We start from the raw sequence: 20910 nt of genomic DNA, 5'->3' as shown, positions 1-20910 counted from the left end.
GGACTATCATGGTAATAGTGCATGAAGTCAGTTCTTAGTGTATTTGGTACCACCAGCTGATATTTTCCTCCTTTATTCTTCAAAGGAAGTTTGCGGTGCCACACCTCTTGGAGGTCTTCAAAGATGGGATTTTCTTTAGCTGATCGAGAGGGGATGTCAGAGTTTAGGTGAGTGATGGTATTATCCAATCCTTGAGCTTTGGCAATTTCTTCCAATAAATGTGGGAAGGTAGACAAGTAGTGAGAATTTATGGAAAGGCATGGGACAGCATGACTAGAAAGTAGCTCACCTTCCCTGGACAAGGCATCTGGCCCCATGTTAAGACATCAAATAACCTCCCCTTCCAGGTAATGCCTCCATTTTTCAACAGCCCAAACTACAGCTAAACATTCTTTCTCAGACGTACTATAATTTATTTCTGCTCCTGTCAAAGTCCTTGAGGAATATGCCACCACTTTTTCTCCTTCCATGGAGTGTTGAGTAAGGATCGCACCCAGTCCCAGATCACTGGCATCTGTATGCACTTGGCAGGCTTTGTTATGGTCTGGTTGAATGAGTACAGGTGAGGTTTGTAATGCTTGCTTAAGTGCATCCATGCTTTCTTGACACTCTGGAGTCCACTCCCACTTAACTCCTTTCTTTTTGAGGTGGTTCAATGGAGCAGTGATGGCAGCAAAGTGTGGAATACATTTATGGTACCACCCTGCTAATCCAAGGAATCGTTGCAAAGCTTTGGGGTCTTGCGGTGGAGGGAGGTCTGGAATGGCCTTGGTCTTCTCGTGGTCCATCCCAACACCCCTCTTGGAGACTATATGTCCAAGGAACTTGAGCTGTTGCTTGAAGAAGTGCCATTTCTTCATGTTCAATGTCAGCTTGGTTGGGTGAGATTATGGAGAACTGCATTAAGGTGTTCAATGTGTTGATCTAATGTCTTTGAATAGATGATAATGTTGTCGATGTAGACGAAACAGATTTTCCCTCTCAATTCTGCCAGAACTCTCTCCATCTAACGCTGGAAGGTGGCTGAAGAGTTTCTAAGCCCATACGGCATGGCCATGTGGAGATCAACTGACCCAACTCCTCCTGATTGTCAGAGTCCCATTGTGTAATCCCTGGGGTGAATGACCTGAGTTCAGGAAGCCTGCCAGTGGTTGGTAAGGCGTAGTATAAATTTAACTTAGCCGCTGTGGGGGAATGAGCTTGACCCGATGTGGTATACAGACTTGCTGGAACTCCAGATGGACGGGAGGCCGAGCACAAAATGAGGATGAGCCAGCCACAACTGAGGAGGTTAGCAGATTAGATGAGCCAGTGTGCACTTGTGGATTTGCATCATAGGTTGTACTTTGTGCGAGACGAGTTGGACTTTTCTGTTTAGCATTAACTGGCATTGAGGAGCCCTGAGAAATGTGGGAGGAAGCTGGAGAATAGGTCTGTAATCTGGAAAGGGTGGGCGTACTGGTGAGTCTTAGCTTTTTCATTTGACTTTCCAATTTAGCATCTCTCCTCAGAAAACAATCCGTTACTGCGTCTTTCTCATTTTTCCAGTGATTTTAGTAAATAGTCCTTCAACCCTGCCAAGCTAGCGTCCACAGCCTGCCTGAAACTGGTCTCCTGGTTTACTGTACTGTCTCTTGACTGTTTACAATCATTCTCTATGTTTTCAACTTTTTTATTGAGAAAAAACATACTATAGATACAGACAATATATACAATAGATGTATGAAGGTGAGTGAGTAATGTACTTGGAAGTCCAGTGGTGTATGTGTGTGTGTGTGAGTGTGTGTGTGTGTGTGTGTGTGTGTGTGTTCAGTTCGGCCTCACCGGTGCCACATTCTGAGTCCGGGAGCACGATGAGAACAGTGCTGTCCTGTGACTATTGGCTCGGCAAAATAATGCAATGACAATGGCTATTTCCACAAAGAAGCAGTCAAAGTCACAGCATGAGACAGCAGGTCATAAAGAGCATGCGATCGATCGCTATATCCTACATTGAGCAACGCTCCTGAACACCGCTAACCGGCATCTCTTATCAGACATGTCAACACATCAACAATAACATTAACATTTAATCATCAGCTATACCTCTCATGTGTTCGCGCTACATCTTCTATAATAAAACATCAGCACATTAATGCTAGCAGCTGTGAGGTCTGAATGCAAGCGGTGATGATGACACACCTGTGTGTGTTTACGGCTGCTGTCCCTTGCTCTCGACCCGATCGACCCGCTCAGCGCCGGAGGCCTAGCGTCAGGTTTACCTCCCATCCTGATCTACCTCCTGCAGCACGAGACCAGTCCAGTAACACGCTACACAGCTTCAGTCCATCACCGAGCATCATCTGTACGAGACTGAACACATGCAGCGCTGCTGGACGCCCAGCTGTCCAGTCTTTTAAACATGAGAACGCACTCCTCATCCTCTCGGTGACTGACACACACAGCCTGCCAGTAACACAACGCAAGCAATTCTAAAAATACACCCGACTAAACCCCAGTGACCCGCCGGGTGAACCGTCCACCTGACGCTGATGACCAGAGAACCACAGACTAACACTAGCCTCGCGGGACAGCAGCCAGACACTGAACTAAAGACACAGATATAGAAGAATAAAACTCTGACTGGGGGAATAAAACTGCTGAAATCTGGCAACCACAGCCATGAGCTGACGGAGACACAAGAACCAAATTAAAAAACATGTTTAAAAAATTAGATTTTTAGAAAACTACATTAGAAAAGTGTTTTCAATATGAATGACCAGTGGACAAATATTAACTTTAAACTGAAACTTTATCTGAACTGAGGACTCCGTGATTAATGCTGTTTTAAATATATTGAATTAAATCAGGTTCATAATTCTATTTTGATTTTGTTGTCTTATTAGAGTTTAAGGTTTTTTCCGAAGGGATTGTGGATTTCTCTTTATACTACTCCATAAATCAGAAAATACTGTCAACAAACCCGTTTTCACTATGTTTTTAGGAGTGAAATTTTGTGTAAAACAGTGTGAATTAAATATGAACAAACCTTTACAATAGAGAGGAATAAAATTAATAATAAAATGTTTGTAAGAGAAAAAACTCTTTAAAGACTGCAATCTACAGACGCAAGTATATAAAGTGCAATAAAAGAAACACTTAAATGATGCTTCGGATGTCTCTTGAAAGAACTACTCTGAAATAAGAGACATGACATGAAGAACAACACAGCAATATCTCTAAACAGGATATGAAACCTTAGACTTAAATCACGTCTGGTGTAATTTAACTGAAAAATGCACGCTGACAGTATCAGAACATAAACATCAAGTGTTTCAGCTGAATCTAATGACAGGAACACATCCTGAACAAAGCTTTCAGGAGCGTTAGATGATCTTTCCCATGTGGTCTGTTTGTTATAATAACACATGCAGCACAGATGTTGTGATTCATGCCGGCAGATGGAAGTGACTGATCTCAGTTCATCAGATCAAACTCAGGACGGAGCGCAGCATTCATAAAGGGTTTATGAATCCGTCCTGCAATCATGCTCTTCTTCAGCTCTGTCTGACCTCACACACGATGATGTAAGAACTACATCATACACATGAGCAGAAGAGCACGCCAATGAAGAGAGGAAAAGACCACAACAGGGGGAAGGAGAGAGAGAGAGAAGCAAGGAAAGAGGGCATACTTTTCGCAACGGTGATTCTGCCAACCGGACTTTCTTGGGAGATATCTGTGAAGAGAGCAAGAGAATTAATATCTGTGTGTCCCTCTTCAGAGATATCTCCTGCTGTACACCTGCACAACATCTGCTGAAGACCGAAGCCTCCTGCGTCCAGTGCACTGACCGCTAACACTGGACACACTGTCTGATCATCCTTCAGCATACACTATACACTATACGCTATACGCTATACGCTATACGCTATACGCTATATGCTAGGCGCTATACGCTATACGCTATACGCTATACGCTATACGCTATACGCTATACTCTATACGCTATGCGCTAGGCGCTAGGCGCTAGGCGCTATACGCTATACGCTATACGCTATACTCTATACTCTATACGCTATACGCTATACGCTAGACGCTATACGCTATACGCTATACACTAGACGCTATACGCTATACTCTATACGCTATACTCTATACGCTATACGCTATAAGCTATACTCTATACGCTATACGCTATACGCTAAACGCTATACGCTATACACTATACGCTATACACTAAACGCTATACACTAGACGCTAAACGCTATACTCTATACGCTATACGCTATAAGCTATACGCTAGACGCTAGACGCTATACACTATACACTATACACTATACACTATACACTAAACACTATTAACTAAATGCTAAACACTAAACACACCTCGACTGGATTACAAGAGCAGTCTCATCTATACTTGTTAAACTGTTTAAATTTTAATATATATTCAAGATTTAAATTAATTAGACATGCTTTTCATTCTAAAATTCCTGAATCCAGACAAATAAAAATGGAGGGAAAAGTTTGTATTTGGAATTTGGTAAAAAAGAAAAAAACCAAATTTTAAACAGAATTTGGTAATAAATAAATAATAACAGAATTTTGGGGGAAAATAAAACAGAATTTGGTAATAAATAATAAAAGAGAATTTAAGGAAAATTTTAAACAGAATTTGGTAATAAATAAATAAATGATTAAGCTGATTTCTGGGTGAATCATGTCTGAATTTGAAGGATTGAGGTGTTTATCAGCACGAGGGACTCAGGGTTGCCAGTGCCATCAGAAGAGCTCCAGGAGCTGCTGTTTTATAGTCTGTAGCTTACTACAGATCTGACCAGCACAGACTCTGATAACTACTGATGACCAGCAGTTTAACCCAACAGCTTGAGATTCTCCGAGACGTCTGGTTTACGAGCCGTTAGTTTCACTCTTACGACCCCTGGTCAACAGCTCATGTTCGTTCTGGTGGTGCTGATTTCAGCAGGAATAGTTTGGTGTGTGTGTTTGTGTGTGAGACGCTGGACGCAGACAGGAGAGGAGGACGAGAGTTAGGCAGCAGGACAGGAGAGAGAGCACACCTCTCACACACAGAGCAGAGCCCTGTACTGCAGCACTGCTAGTTCAGATAGTTCAGATAGTTAAGATAGTTAAGCTAGTTAAGCTGCAGTAACCCGGCTCTGTCCAGCGGGTCAGCAGATCTGGTCTCCGGCTGGTTCTGCTGTTCTTCATGATCTAGACCAGCGGATCTTAACCATTTACTCCCCACTGACCCCCAAACACCACGAGCCTCATCCCACATCTCACTGCTCTATAGTTCTACACTGTAATAAACTGACTGATCAAAATATTTTGCATTTTTCACTACCCATTATATCACTGTATTGTTAAATGTATTATTTAATACTTATTTTAATTTATTTATTTGTTTAATTTACTTAAATTTTTATTCATTCACATTTTATGTATTTAAATCTAATTATTTACTTATATATTCATTTAAATCTAATGTATATTTATTTAAATAGTTTTAGCTTTTTAATTTTAAATGTAATTTTTAATAATTTTAATAAAATGTTAATGTTCGTTTTAAACCAAGATTTTTGTTCATTTTTATTTAAAAATCATACATAAATTAAATTAAAAGTAGTATTTATTTTAAATATCATATATTTATTTATTTATTTTCATCACACTTGTATGTAGTTTTATATCTCATTATTACTCATAACTAAAATGTATTTATTTATTTCCATTCAATTTTTATTGATTTATTTAAAATCTAATTATTATTATTATTATATTAATTTAATCACGTTATTTATTTATTTGAATAACATTTCTACAGATTTACTAAATCTAATTTTTACAGATTTACTTAAAATTTCATCTTTAATTAATTTATTTATGTGAATATTTCATTGATTTATTTAAAATCTCATTTAAAGTAGTTTGTTATTTTAATCACATTTTTAGTTTTTTCAATATTTGGTATCATTATTATTATTATTTTTTGTTTTTACAGTTTTTCTCTGAATCTTTCCTTTGCTATTTTTTATAATCTTCTATTTTAGATCTTTTTTTTTTCTCTGAGCTTGCTGCAGTGCATTCTGGGATTGGCTCCTCCATGAAGCACATGTGATGCTTCATGATTTATATTTGGGGTTTTGGAAACACAGCTCATCTCCTCTGATAATCGTCTGTGATTAAACTAAAGAAATGAACCAGTGTGGGAGGTGGAGAGCTGCCGACAGCTGAGAGAGACACAGGAAGTGAGCCGCAGGAACAGGAAGTACCTTCATGGGGGTGATGTAGGAGGGGTCCACCATGGGCTTGGGCCGGTTGGCCGTGTCGGCCAGAAGACTGTGCCATTGCTGCGGCAGACCGGTGAACTTCTGCTGCTGCGGGTCGAAGCCGGTGTGGACGCGGTGCTCGAAGTTAGACGGAGCCGAGATCTCCAGACGCTTCTTCTTCTTCCCAAACATCCTGGAGAAGCTGGAAAACCCTGCAGCGGCACAGAGAGACAACCACCATCAGACTCTCAGTCAAACCCTAACACTCACTGTTTCAGATCATAATCCACGGCCTGTGTGTGTGTATCTGTGTGTGTGTGAGTGTGTGTGTGTGTGAGAGTGTTTGTGTTTCTGTGTGTGTGTGTGTGTGTGAGTGTGTGTGTGAGAGTGTGTGTGTATCTGTGTGTGTGTGTGTGTGAGAGTGTGTGTGTATCTGTGTGTGTGTGTGTATCTGTGTGTGTGTGTGTGTGTGTGTGTGTGTGTGTGTGTGTGTGTGTATCTGTGTGTGTGTGTGTGTATGTGAGTGAGTGAGTGTGTGTGTGTGTAACGTGTCTGGACTGCAGGGATATTTCTGGAGCAGCGGATGATGTTTCTTTCGAATGGAAACTCCTCAGATATCCCAGAAGGCCTTTCAGCAGCACTCACAGCTCTGAGTCAAATGAGCAGAGCTCTATTAATAACCCGCGTGAGTTTCGCTGATGTTCATCTCGAAGCGTCCAACTTCCTCAGAAGGGTCAGATCTCGACCCGCTTAACTGTGAGAAGATTACCCATGATGCACTGCAGCATCAAGGAACATCTACTAAAGCAACAACAATTAGCTTTGTTTCATTTGAACACTGAGACACACACACACACACACAAACATTCAAACTCTGACACACACAAACAAACACACTAACACAAACATTCAAACTCACACACACACAAACACACCCACTCACATACACACACACACACAAACTCACACACACATACATCAGTTTGGGGATCGCAAATCATTTGAATCAGTTCGGGAGTTCAAAGCAGTTTCGCGAATCATTTCAGTCAATTTCGGGATCGCAAATCATTTGAGTCAGTTCGGGAGTTCAAAGTGGGTTCGCAAATCATTTGAGTAAATTTCTGGATCGCGAATCATTTGAGTCAGTTCGGGAGTTCAAAGCGGGTTCGCGAATCAGTTGAGTCAGTTTGGGGATCACAAATCATTTTAATCAATTTGGGAGTTCACAGCGGGTTCGCGAATCAGTTGAGTCAGTTTGGGAGTTCAGAGCGGGATCGCGAATCATTTGAATCAATTTGGGAGTTCACAGCGGGTTCGCGAATCAGTTGAGTCAGTTTGGGAGTTCAGAGCGGGATCGCGAATCATTTGAATCAGTTCGGGAGTTCAAAGCGGGTTCGCGAATCACTTGAGTCAGTTTGGGGATCGCGAATCATTTGAATCAATTCGGGAGTTTGTAGCGGGATTGCGAATCATTTGAACCAGTTCGGGAGTTCAAAGCGGGTTCACGAATCTTTTGAGTCAGTTTGGGGATCGCGAATCATTTGTATCAGTTCGGGAGTTCAAAGCGGGATCGCGAATCATTTGAATCAGTTTGGGGATCGCGAATCATTTGAATCAGTTCGGGAGTTCAAAGCGGGATCGCGAATCATTTGAGTGAGTTTGGGGATTGCGAATCATTTGAGTCAGTTCGGGAGTTCAAAGCGGGTTCGCGAATCATTTGAGTCAGTTTGGGGATCGCGAATCATTTGAATCAGTTCGGGAGTTCAAAGCAGGATCGCGAATCATTTGAATCAGTTTGGGGATCGCGAATCATTTGAATCAGTTCGGGAGTTCAAAGCGGGATCGCGAATCATTTGAATCAGTTCGGGAGTTCAAAGCGGGATCGCGAATCATTTGAGTGAGTTTGGGGATCGCGAATAATTTGAGTCAGTTCGGGAGTTCAAAGCGGGTTCGGGAATCATTTGAGTCCGTTTGGGGATCGCGAATCATTTGAATCAGTTCGGGAGTTCAAAGCGGGTTCGCGAATCATTTGAGTCAGTTTGGGGATCGCGAATCATTTGAATCAGTTCGGGAGCTCAAAGCGGGATCGCGAATCATTTGAGTCAGTTTGGGGATCGCAAATCATTTGATTCAGTTCGGGAGTTCATAGAGGGTTACAGCCAGACTGATGAATTAAAGGTGCTTCATAAGAACAGAACATAGAAACAAGGACAAATTCACAGACAGGAGAAGTCTTCAAGAGTGAAATGTGTCCTTTCTGTGTCACCAAAACAAACTGGACATTGGTCAGACAGATAGCCCCGCCCCAAACACAAGTGATTGGTGGAGTCAGAAGTTGACATGTTTCTCAAACAAACAGATCAATGCAGTGAAAGTTACATTCAGAACTAATGAGCGACTCTGAACATGAATCTGAGCGTCCGGCTGGAGCTCTTACTCACGAGTCTAGCAGATCAGTCCATCCAAACAATGCCCCAGTGTGTGTGTGTGTGTGTGTGTGTGTGTGTGTGTGTGTGTGTTTGTGCCAGTCCCCCGCGGCCCGACTGACCGTCAGCTGGAGACCCGTGGATCCATTCGTCCTCGCACCATCTGTCAGCGCAAACACAGATCCTGGACCTTCACCAGCATCCTGCTCTCAGAACACACACCGCCGGCCAGCTATTCTCAGCAGACGCTCACAAACACGTCACACACACCATCACATTCCACACACACTTGTGCAGTGACCCACAGCTGCAGGACACCACCCGAACACACCCCATCCACAGCTGACAAACTGACAAAATATTCACCCTATCCACCACAAAAAAATAAAATAAATCAATAAATAAATTAACACAAATAAATATGAATAAATACATAAATAAACACAAAAGAATCAATAAATAAAAATAAATATCAATGAAAAAATAACCAAATAAATACGACTAAAAACTTAATTAAATAAATACATTTACATAAATAAATTGAATAAAAAAAATATAAAATATATACAAAAATATAAAAATAAAATAAAAATAAATACATGTACACAAATAAATATGAATAAAAAATGATTAAATAAATATACACAAATAAATATTAATACAAATAAAATATGCACAAATATTTAAGAAAAAAATTAATAAACACAAAGAATATGAATGAAAATAAATAAAAATCAAAACAAACATGAATACAAAATAAATGAATAAATGAATTAAAAATACATTACAAATGAGTGAATGAATTAATTAATGATGAATAAATAAGTATTTAAATTTCACAATTCTTTATACCACAGCAAAAACGACTACCCCAACTAATATAAATTGTGATAATAACTGATAAAGAAATTACAAGCTACAGCACAAACATATACAGCAGAATAAAAACATTAATTGTATTTGTCCTTAGATCATTAAGTCCTGTATGACTTCTTAATAAAAAAAATCAAGATATTTAAAGGAATGTCTCAGTGTTTTTTATCATACAATAACAGTCAATGTCAGTGTTGTTTGCTTCTTCAAGCATTCTTCCAAATATATTGTGTTCCACAGAAGAAAGAGACTCAGAGGTTTGATGATTTCTGTAGGAACTAATGCTTTAATTCAGTGAAGATGTATTTATATGAAGCTGATAATGTGAGAACACACACTCTCTCCCTCTCTCTCTCTCTCTCTCACACACACACACACACACACACTCTCTCTCTCTCTCTCTCTCTCACACACACACACACACACTCTCTCTCTCTCTCTCTCTCTCTCACACACACACACACACTCTCTCTCTGAATCTCTACAGGAGACGACTGGAGCATCAGCAGAACAAGCTTCTCATGTGTGTGTCTCACACACAGAACACATCACACACTTCAGTTTTCACATGTGTTCAGTGTTCAGCTGGTGTGAGGACAGCAGGAAGTGATGTAACTAAAGCAGGAAGTGATATAACTCAATCACATGAGTGACGTCTGCAACAGAAACGAACGTCAAACAGCAGCTTACACACGTTCATGAAGAACTGATTTGAGGTTCAGATCTTCCTCATCTTCATCACACGCACAGAACACGGCTGTAACACGTGTTCAGAGGAACACACTCACCACAGCTCATGAAGGAAAGACAAGAAGAAACGAGAGCTGGGATGTGTAATATTAATAATATAATGTTAATATTTCATATGAGAGATGACAGTCTTGTAATATTGCAAAACACAAGCTAGTGTCTGATACAGCAGAAGAACATGACTTCATTTTAACCTTGGCACGTGGTGGGGGATTATGGGTAAATAATCCCATCAGCCCCTGCAGCAGCTCCCATCAGTGACATCATTTCCTGTCTCTCCTCCTCCTCCTCATCTTCATCATCACTGTAATCACTCCTTCACACAGTATTCTGCTATTTTTAACACGTTTTAATTTCACACAACCATCTGCTGTGAGTAACTCGCCGGAGTGTCATGGTGTTTGGTCTAAATACATTATCCTTTATTCTTCACCGCTCCTCAATAAAGATCTCTACAGCACAGATGAACTGTTCCTGCCATGACTTCAGCAGCATCAGAACTACCAATAAACTCCTGCAGAGATCACGGTACACGTGGACATCATTCACAAACATCATCTCTAGCAGCTGATCATAAATCACTCTTTAATTACAGACAGAAGCAGCAGCATTAAAGCACGATTACTGAGCTGCTCGTCCCTTTAGAAGTCAACAGAACAGACTCTGGATCCTGATTCCTGCCTTCACTGAAGAACACACTGGCTGACCTCTGACCTCTGACCTCTGACAAAGACACTCACAGTTCACATTAACTCTACTTAATGCATTAGCCAACAACTCAGCAATGCATTTGTTACATTATGGATCAATCTTCCTGAAGTCCAGAGGAAGTGATGGAGAGAATTCCTCCTCCTGCGTCCTGATTGGATGAAGGAGCGCTGCAGCTGACCAATCAGATGAGCTTCTGAGCCCATATAAACACATCAAGACACTGACCTGAATACAGCTGCTAGATACACCAGACTGAACGGAGAAATAATCATCGAATCCAGTGGAGATACAGCTTTATAACGGACTTCACAGTTTTAATGAGAACACATCACCTAACGAGTCAGCGTTATTTAACACTTTAGTCTCCCTGTACACACAACACAAACATCATGTAATGATCATTTGTTTAATGTTGGGAATTTCCTGTGTATTAAAAAGCTATGTATCATATTCATCACAGTAGTGGACATCAGATGAACACATGATGAACATCAGACGCACGAGATCCTCAACATCTGCATTTCAGAAGTGCTCATGAAATCTGAATATAGATTTGGCTCACTTTTGGGTACAATTTTGTCCCCAAAATATGTTTAAGTACACACACACACTAAGACACACACACACTCTCTCTCTCTCTCTCTCTCTCTCTCTCTCTCTCACTCACTCACACACACACACACACACACATATACTCATGAATTAATCATGCGCGTGCTCGAGCCGCGTTCAGCACCGAGGACAGCGGCGCGCGACGCATCTCAGAACGCGTCGGGAAGCGTCGTTTCGGGCTCGCGTCGCGAATCCGACTGTCAGCGCCGCACGAGCGTTTAGGCTCGTGCATGAGAGTCGTTAAGCGTCACGCCGCGTTATAAGCGCCGACTCACGTCCAATCGCGCGGCCGCTTGTTGCTAGGAAAGATTCGGATGAAGATTCCTCACCTGCTGCGGCGGGAAGCGCGTCACATGTCCTGTCAGCGATGTGCTCCACTCCCGCGGGAATGTTGTGGAGGGAAGAGTGATGTTATGTGGTTGTCCGTGCCATGTTATTCTCCGGGACTGATGCTGGAGACTGCGCGCTACATCCGGGCTGCTGGGAAATCACGGCACCTGACAGCCCATCGACCAACTCTACTATGACGAAGGCTTCAGCATGCATATTCATGAGCTAGGCGTGCGCTATTGGACGAGAGCAGCGCGACATCACTACCAACCACTTAAAATTCAATACTTAAGAATTCCCATTGGAGGGTTAGTTAGAACGTCAACTTTTCTTATTAATAAATAATCTTAAAGGAAGACTTTGCTTTTGTTAATTATGATTATTTATATAACATAACAAAAAAGGTCAAACGATTCTGTATTATTATTATTATTATTATTATTGTGTTGTCCTTCATATCATTCGACAGAACACTATAGACCTACTATGCCAACTGAAGAACTAGCTACTTCAAAATACCAAAAGACATTAATTCTACAACTATTTAGAAAAGCGGAACGTTACTAATTATGTATTCTTTTTAAAACCTCGAAACATTGTAAACTAAGTGCAGAAACATTGTGTTTAATTCAGAGATAAAATTAAAATAAAAAGTCAGGATACATCCACAAAACACCTATAATAAATATTTTGGAGAAAAAAAAAACATTCAAGACGACTCGCCACTAAGACGCGTCAGGTTAGCGTAATTAATATTCAGAAAAAAAGGTGACCACGACCAGTAACGTCAGCACGTCCTGTTTAAATATTCATGAGCTACGCCTTCACCATGGTAGGGTTTGTAACATCGAACCGTGCGGCTTCGGATCATAACGCGTTCAATGAGCTACTTCAATTCGAATTCACTACTTCGTAAAAACGTAGTCTATTTTGATTTGGTGATGTCACACACCGGCTCACCGGGGATTCTGGCATTATAAACTCTGACACACGGTACCGGTACCGAATCCAAACATCGCGACTGCTCTCAGCGTTCAGACGCGTCAGATCCGGCGCAAGATTCTACTAACACCGAGCACACGTGACGCGACGCTTAAGACGGCTCCGTGAATGACGTCACGACACACAACTCCGTCGATGACGTCATCGCTGTAGCTCAGTCTCTGCCCACTGTGACTGATGGTTCTCCAGCCCTTCAGAGAAGAACTAAAACATTTACAATTATTCATGAAATAATTCAAGTATTATGTTTGTATGCAGACCTGGTGAATAAGTTGAAAACTGTAGTCACTGATTTCAAATGACACGACAAACAGTTTGTTACATTACACATTCTAGATAATATAACCAGACTATTTTCTGATTACTTTTGACCTAACTTGTTCATCAGATTGATTTAAATAGTATAATCTTGTTCCATATTGATATAAAAATGCAAAGAAAAAGACAATATATTCCAGTCATTGTTACAACAACATTAATTTAATTAAAGATTGCATTAAGTCAAGGCTGAGCAAACTGGGGTATGTGAAGTAATCATACAAATGTAAAATTAAAATAAATCATTTAAAAATAACATGAATCGAAATGAAACACCTTCTTAAAAAATGACATATTTTATTTGTGTTCCTGCATGTTTAGTGTTAATCAGTGCCAGAGAACCGTGAGCATGAACTTATTACCTTCAAATCTCAGCTGGATGAGATCTAGCTGACAAAAGAAGTTTGTGAATCCCTTTCAATGTGTTGGACAGACAAACGCCTAATTCAGACACACATGAATGTGTTCATCAGAAGTTGATGCCATGTTGAAACTCTTCTTAAAGCTGAACTGATTTCTGTGAATTTCTAGTGACTGGTCTCTGTGTGAAACTGGAAGATCTCATTACTTAATTAATACTCAATTCTAGGAATCTGATTATGAGATCACATGTATAGAAGGGTTGATCTGTGATGATCGTGTGTCACTGACGGGCCGCAGACACACAACTGTCTGAGAGATATAAAGGAGTAAAGTAATGTGTTATCTCTGAAGAACCTGTGAGGATGAAGAAGAGCAGACATCATCTCATCACTCTGGATCTCATTCATGGCTTCCTCTTGATTTCTGTCTCTGTGTCTTCTGGGATCATGTGATGACGTTTAATCCACAGCACTCCAGTCCATCAGTGAACATCTGGAGAAGACAAAACCTGAAATACATCCAGCATTAAGATGATTTTACCTCAAACACATAGAGTCTATAATCCATAATAACACTTCCTCCAGTGAAAAAGTGTTCTGGTCTGAATCAGGAGAGAAATCTGCACAGATCAAGCAGCGTTTAAACAGATCTAAACTAATCTGTGAGAGACAACAGCAGATGCACTTTTTACCGGAGGAAGTGTTATTATGGATTCTGTGATGAAGAAACTAACTCATCCACATCTTGGAGATCAGGACCTTCTGCAGATCTCATAGAAAGGAGCTACATGACTGAGCTCAGGTGAAATACGGGAACGATCACCTGATGGCAGATGTTTCTGTTCAGTAACGCTGGAGACCAGAGCAGCACTGATGGAGGAACAATGAGCGCTTCAGCATCATGTGAGGAGCTGTAGAGGAATGTGTTATGAACACAGACACAGTGTAATGGTGTTCAGTGTGATGAGCCAGCAGCGCATGACTGTGGACACAAGAGACTCATTACAGCACAAACCAGACACTATAACACATCTACATACAGAGACTTCAGCAGATCATGTTCCAGTACAGATCTCTAAACAGCCCTGAAATAAGACACATTTACTGGAGATGCACGTCTTGTTTAATGAAAAATGTATCAACATTAAAACAACAACAGTGTGTCAAAACAACAACAAGAACAAACTCAGTTCAAATAGAAAACAAGATGATCTTTCTGACCCAGATGGCAGAATTAAAAAAAAATGTTCAAACAAAAAATTCACTTCATTGTGATACTTTTTTTTCAGAAAAGAAAAAAAAAAAAACACTTTAAAGTCATCTTGTATCTCCAGTAAATGAATCTTTTATGAATGTTTAGATCTTTGTGAACCTGAAGCATAAAACCAGTCACAATGATTAATATTTTAAAATTGAAGATTACATGATCTGAAGCCGAATAAATCATCTCTCCATTGATGTGTGGTTTGTAGAGATACAACTTTGTAAATCTGGAATCTGAGGGAGCAAAAACATCTAAATATTGAGAAAATCATCTTTAAATTTGTTCAAATGAAGTTCTTAGCAATGTATATTACTAATCAAATATATCAAAGTTTTGATATATTTACAGTAGGACATTTACTAAATATCTTCATGAACATGATCTTTACTTAATATCCTAATGATTTTTGGTATAAAAGAAAAATCAGTCATTGTGACTCATACAGTGTGTTGTTGTCTATTTCTACAAATACACGTCTGTGACACTGATGACTGCTTCTGTGCTGCAGGACACTGATGTTCTGGAAAACAAGACAGAAATGTTCAGAAATGTTCACATGACGTGTGTAACTGGATCAACTCATAAAAGTGCAGGTTACCGTGGAAACGCTGGAATATTGACCGGTGTGTTTGGAGAATCTAATCATCCTCACGACTGCATCTAGACAAATCAAGAAAATACCACTAGGAACTTTAACTTACTGCTTTTATTTTCAGTAAATAATACACCAGTTCTTTAATATGAGGTTAAAACGGACTGTAGAACTTGTTTTTCTAGGTATTATCAAATTGCCTGAGTTTTGAGAACGTAGCGGACGTAGAGGAGTATAATGTAAAAGGAGCTCATTCAATTACTGAGGTGCTAAACCATTCAGGGCTTTATAAGTAATAAGCAATATTTTAAAATCTATACGATGTTTGATAGGGAGCCAGTGCAGTGTGGACAGGACCGGGCTAATATGGTCATACTTCCTGGTTCTAGTAAGAACTCTTGCTGCTGCATTTTGGACTAGCTGTAGTTTGTTTACTAAGCGTGCAGAACAACCACCCAATAAAGCATTACAATAATCTAACCTTGAGGTCATAAATGCATGGATAAACATTTCTGCATTTGACATTGAGAGCATAGGCCGTAATTTAGATATATTTTTGAGATGGAAAAATGCAGTTTTACAAATGCTAGAAACGTGGCTTTCTAAGGAAAGATTGCGATCAAGTAGCACACCTAGGTTCCTAACTGATGACGAAGAATTGACAGAGCAGCCATCAAGTCTTAGACAGTGTTCTAGGTTATTACAAGTAGAGTTTTTAGGTCCTATAATTAACACCTCTGTTTTTTTTCAGAATTTAGCAGTAAGAAATTACTCGTCATCCAGTTTTTTATATCGACTATGCATTCCATTAGTTTTTCAAATTGGTGTGTTTCACCGGGCTGCGAGGAAATATAGAGCTGCGTATCATCAGCATAACAGTGAAAGCTAACACCATGTTTCCTGATGATATCTCCCAAGGGTAACATGTAAAGCTTGAAGAGTAGCGGCCCTAGTACTGAGCCTTGAGGTACTCCATACTGCACTTGTGATCGATATGATACATTTTCATTCACTGCTACGAACTGATGGCGGTCATATAAGTACGATTTAAACCATGCTAATGCACTTCCACTGATGCCAACAAAGTGTTCAAGTCTATGCAAAAGAATGCTGTGGTCAATTGTGTCAAACGCAGCACTAAGATCCAATAAAACTAATAGAGAGATACACCCACGATCAGATGATAAGAGCAGATCATTTGTAACTCTAAGGAGAGCAGTCTCAGTACTATGATACGGTCTAAATCCTGATTGGAAATCCTCACATATACCATTTTTCTCTAAGAAGGAATATAATTGTGAGGATACCACCTTTTCTAGTTTCTTGGACAGAAAAGGGAGATTCGAGATTGGTCTATAATTAACAAGTTCTTTGGGGTCAAGTTGTGGTTTTTTGATGAGAGGCTTAATAACAGCCAGTTTGAAGGTTTTGGGGACATATCCTAATGACAATGAGGAATTAATAATAGTCAGAAGAGGACCTATGACTTCTGGAAGCACCTCTTTTAGGAGCTTACACACACAAAATAAATTTTTTTGGTCTTGTTTTCAGTAAAAATATCTAAACATCCTTACATTAAGTTATAATTACTTGAGATGCAATCTTACATAAGATAAGACTTATTTCCTTTAAAACAAACTAAAATTAAGTTATTTTGCACTTAAAACAATAATGAAAAAATGTCTGAAAAATAAACTTGTTTTCCCATTAAATAGTTTATCTTACCACATATTTTCTCATGTTAGTTCTTATCTTAAGCATACAGTCACTTCATTTTGATAAATTCTTTCAGAAATCAAGACTTGTGCATTTTATCAGTATAAATATGTTTAGATATTTGTACTGGAAAACAAGACAAAAATGCATTTTTTGTTTACAATGTCTGTATTCTTTCAGAAGGTCATATAATGTTCAGATTGTGATTGTGGTGAACACAGAGCTCTTTCTCCGGCGCGGACTCATAATGAGGAGGAATGAGGAGGAGACTCATATAAACTCCTGGAGACGCCGGTCTGCTGCTCATCGTCGCTCTGCTGCTCTTCCACAGGTACGTGATCCTCAGCTTCTCTTCTGCTCGCTGGAACAGCTGGATCGATCTGATCCGATGGTTGTGATGTTGTAGATTTACAGCGCTCAGCGTCTGAAGATCTCACTCATCGTGTGTCAGTGTTTGCTGCTGGTCTCTAGACTCTGAAATATCACTGTCTGACCCTCAGATCTTAAATACTGCTTTAACATTCACAGCTTTAGCCGTCAGATCAGTGTTAGATCACCAGGAATGTGCATGCGACTTTAGTGGAGTATTTCAAATAATTCAAATAACTGAAAAATATTAAAGGATATACACTAATGGTCAAAATGTGAATCTGTGTTAAAGTGTAATGTATTTCTGTGATGCTCCGCTGTATTTTCAGCATCATTCCTCCAGTCTTCAGTGTCACATGATCTTCAGAAATCAGAATAATATGATGATGACACATTAAATTGATCAAAAGTGTTAGTAAAGACATTTGTAATGTTAGATTTCTATTTCAAATAAATTCTGTTCTTTCTGTTCATCTGTGAATCCTGAGGAATAAAATGTATCATGTTAACAAAAACAATATTCATGTGTTCAGCACTGATAATAATCAGAAATGTTTCTTGAGCAGTAAATCATCATATTATTCTGATTTCTGAAGATCATGTGACACTGAAGACTGGAGGAATGATGCTGAAAATACAGCGGAGCATCACAGAAATACATTACACTTTAACACAGATTCACACAGAAAACAGATGTTTTAAACTTTAAGATTTAACAGTTTTTGTGATCAAATAAATGCAGCCTTGGTGAAGAGAAGAGACTCCTTTCATTTAAAAAACTAAACGTAATATTTTGTCCTAACTTATGACCAGTACAGTTCTAGTGAGACGTCCCTACGGTCAAACTGGTTCATATTAAGGTGCTTAAGGGACACAGTGTTATGATCATCATGTGACACTGTTCAGGGGTCAGTCAGTCAGACACAGTGCAGATGGTGAGGGGGTCTGTGATGATCTTTGGTGGTTTTTTTCTCAGGTTCAGGTCCATCATGAGTTGCCCGTCCTCCGGTCAGCAGGGCATTTACCCACCGACCCCTCAGCAATGGCCCGGTCAGCCCTGCCAACCCTGCTGGTCCTGCCAACCCACTCAGCCCAACTGGCCTGTTAACCAGCCCAGCACATCGGTTCCTGCCACCTGGCCGATCCAACCCACCCAACCAGGCTGGCCCAACCCTCCAACCACCCCAACACTCCAACCAAACCCACCAACCCAACCAACTCAACCAATTCAACCCTTCCAACCAACCCAACCCTTCCCACCAACTCAACCAACCCAACCGATTCAACCAACCCAACCAGTTCAACCCAACCCTCCAATCCAGCCGAATCCACCCGTTCAGCCGAGCTGGCCTGCTCAACCCCCCACCCCGACAGGTTACCTGCCCTCTCCAGCCCCCCCGGCGTGGCACGGTAATCCCGGTCAGCCTGGTTGGCCCGGTCAGGGACCCGCAGGAGGAGCGCCGCAGCAGTGGCCCCCGGCACCCGCCATCGCTCCTGTAGTAAGACACTGAATCGATGCTTCACCACAGACATCCATCAGAGCAATTAATAAAACACAACGACAGCGCCACTCACATTATTTTCAGAGCCCGTATATTTGTTCTTATTTTAATCATAAACTAATTTTGACACATAAAAAAAAAGACTCCACATCTTCAGTCATTTTGGTAAAAGAGTTATTAAACTCTGTTGTGTTGACGATTGTCTAATTCTGAATCAAACCAGCCGAGAGCATCTGCTGTTTGTTGAGCTCAAGTAGATGATGTAGAAACGTTCCTGAGCAAATTAATGTTTTCTGGTTTTCAGACGGTTCCATTCAACATGAATTTTCCCCGTGGCATCTACGACAAGCTGATGCTGACTATCAGAGGACAGATTAAACCCGACGCCAAGATGTAAGTGCACACATCATTTTCTATTTGTTTATGTGGAGAGAGTAAATGATGGCGGAGTGTAAGAACTACTCATATATTTGAATGTTGAGCAGCAAGCTCATTGGCTACCGGTATAAGAGAGAACCAATCAGCAGTGCCATGTGATGATGATGTCATTAGGTCAGATCGAGTTAGACCTATCGGACTGCGCCATCTAGAGTTGCATGCGAGAACTCTGTCTATAAATGACTCCCGATCAAAACATCAAGTGGCTTTTGAAGGAATTGTTGACACCAAAAGTGTCACTAATGTTTCTTCTGCCTCCAGGTTCACGATCAACTTCCTGCGCGGTAACGACATCGCTCTTCACATCAACCCGCGCTTCAGTGAGGGCGGGAAACCGGTTCTGGTCCGCAACCACAAGCTGGGAGAGCGCTGGGGGAAAGAGGAGCGCGATCTTCTGTCTCCATTCCCCTTCATGCCCGGTCATCACTTTGAGGTAAACGACTCCCTGCGAGATCCTCTGCCTAAAAACAGAGTGTTGAAGCGCTTCCCGTTTATGGGTGGAATTAAAGCAGCAGGACAGTCCAGACAGTGAATGACTCTGACCCTCACGTCTCTCTGTAGATGAAGATCCTCTGCACCTTCACGGAGTTCAAGGTGGCCGTCAACAACACGCCTGCGTTTGACTTCCAGCACCGCATCAGAGAGGTCAACCAGATCAACCGCATCAACATCCTGCATGACGTCACGCTCACTTCCGTCAACGTGGAGACGCTCCCGTGATCCTCAGCAGAGTGTATTAAACATCAGAGATATCTCTCAGAGAAACACACACCTTCACCAGCTCGCGTGCAAACATCAGATGTCTTTTCTCACGCTGTTCTGGACAGGAGTTTCTTCTTCATACAAATGCTAATGTTTTCACACTGGACTAAAACTTACTGACTGCTCACACAGGGTATAAGAACTTCATTTAAAAAATTATCATTTTGGGAATCTCTTTTTGTTTGTTAGGCATTTATGTAAAAAAAAAAAAGAAAAAAGACCAGCCTGCAAACATTGCTTGTTTTCCTTGTGCTATATTATTACAAATACTGAATTTACTCTTTTTGTAAACTTGCTTATTTAGCATAGGTTTAGTTTTTTTTTTTTGCTGACTGATTGAAGTGTTAAGTGAAAGTTATAGAAATAGAGGATTTCCCGGGATGTTAACTAACAAACAAAACCTAACATCTTTTCTTTTATTCGGTCATATCTGTACAGTATGACAAGACCCAGATGTCTGAGAAACTTGGGATTATATCACGGTTAAACTTATTATTTGTGCTGAATGTAATGTTGTGAATATTCAACAGAATAACACTGATGTATGCAACACCCCACTAATGATGAGTGTGAATTAAAGCATGATTTAAAGCAAATGTAAATGAATC

General features: G+C 40.5%; 2 protein-coding genes across 6 annotated transcripts in view; one reads left to right on the top strand and one right to left on the bottom strand.

The window, feature by feature from the left end:
- pak5 (p21 protein (Cdc42/Rac)-activated kinase 5) overlaps positions 1-12300 on the bottom strand; it is a 36254-nt gene extending 23954 nt beyond the window's left edge. For 2 of the 5 annotated variants that reach the window (XR_008148656.1, XM_052534746.1), the window contains exons 1-3: positions 11977-12300; positions 6279-6487; positions 3674-3718 (exon numbers count right to left, since the gene is read on the bottom strand). Coding sequence is in view for 4 of the 5 variants with exons in the window: in XM_052534746.1 (XP_052390706.1) it covers positions 3674-3718; positions 6279-6467 (234 nt within the window). In the remaining variant the exon portion in view is untranslated. Of the gene's footprint in view, positions 1-2181; positions 2387-3673; positions 3719-6278; positions 6488-8823; positions 8955-11976 lie in introns of those variants that run through there. The other 3 variants (XM_052534748.1, XM_052534749.1, XM_052534750.1) reach the window with 3 other exon arrangements.
- A 5165-nt stretch (positions 12301-17465) lies between these two features.
- On the top strand, positions 17466-20898 carry LOC127938281 (galectin-3). Its single transcript, XM_052534781.1, has 5 exons — positions 17466-17562; positions 18577-19099; positions 19407-19495; positions 19802-19973; positions 20102-20898. The coding sequence occupies exons 2-5, from the start codon at positions 18590-18592 to the stop codon at positions 20258-20260; spliced, it is 930 nt and encodes a 309-aa protein (XP_052390741.1). The 5' UTR covers positions 17466-17562; positions 18577-18589; the 3' UTR covers positions 20261-20898.
- The last annotated feature ends 12 nt before the right edge of the window (positions 20899-20910 follow it).

This window comes from Carassius gibelio, chromosome A20 (assembly GCF_023724105.1).
Source record: "Carassius gibelio isolate Cgi1373 ecotype wild population from Czech Republic chromosome A20, carGib1.2-hapl.c, whole genome shotgun sequence".
Classification (NCBI taxonomy): domain Eukaryota; kingdom Metazoa; phylum Chordata; class Actinopteri; order Cypriniformes; family Cyprinidae; genus Carassius; species Carassius gibelio.
Note: the sequence above shows the minus strand (reverse complement) of the source record. Positions and strands in the feature narration are given on the sequence as shown.

Excerpts from the sequence above, each read along its gene's own strand:
- LOC127938281 (XM_052534781.1), top strand. The coding sequence starts at position 18,590 with ATGAGTTGCCCGTCCTCCGGTCAGCAGGGCATTTACCCACCGACCCCT. Across the intron at positions 19,100-19,406 it reads CACCCGCCATCGCTCCTGTA|ACGGTTCCATTCAACATGAA; the intron begins GTAAGACACTGA and ends TCTGGTTTTCAG. Across the intron at positions 19,496-19,801 it reads ATTAAACCCGACGCCAAGAT|GTTCACGATCAACTTCCTGC; the intron begins GTAAGTGCACAC and ends TTCTGCCTCCAG.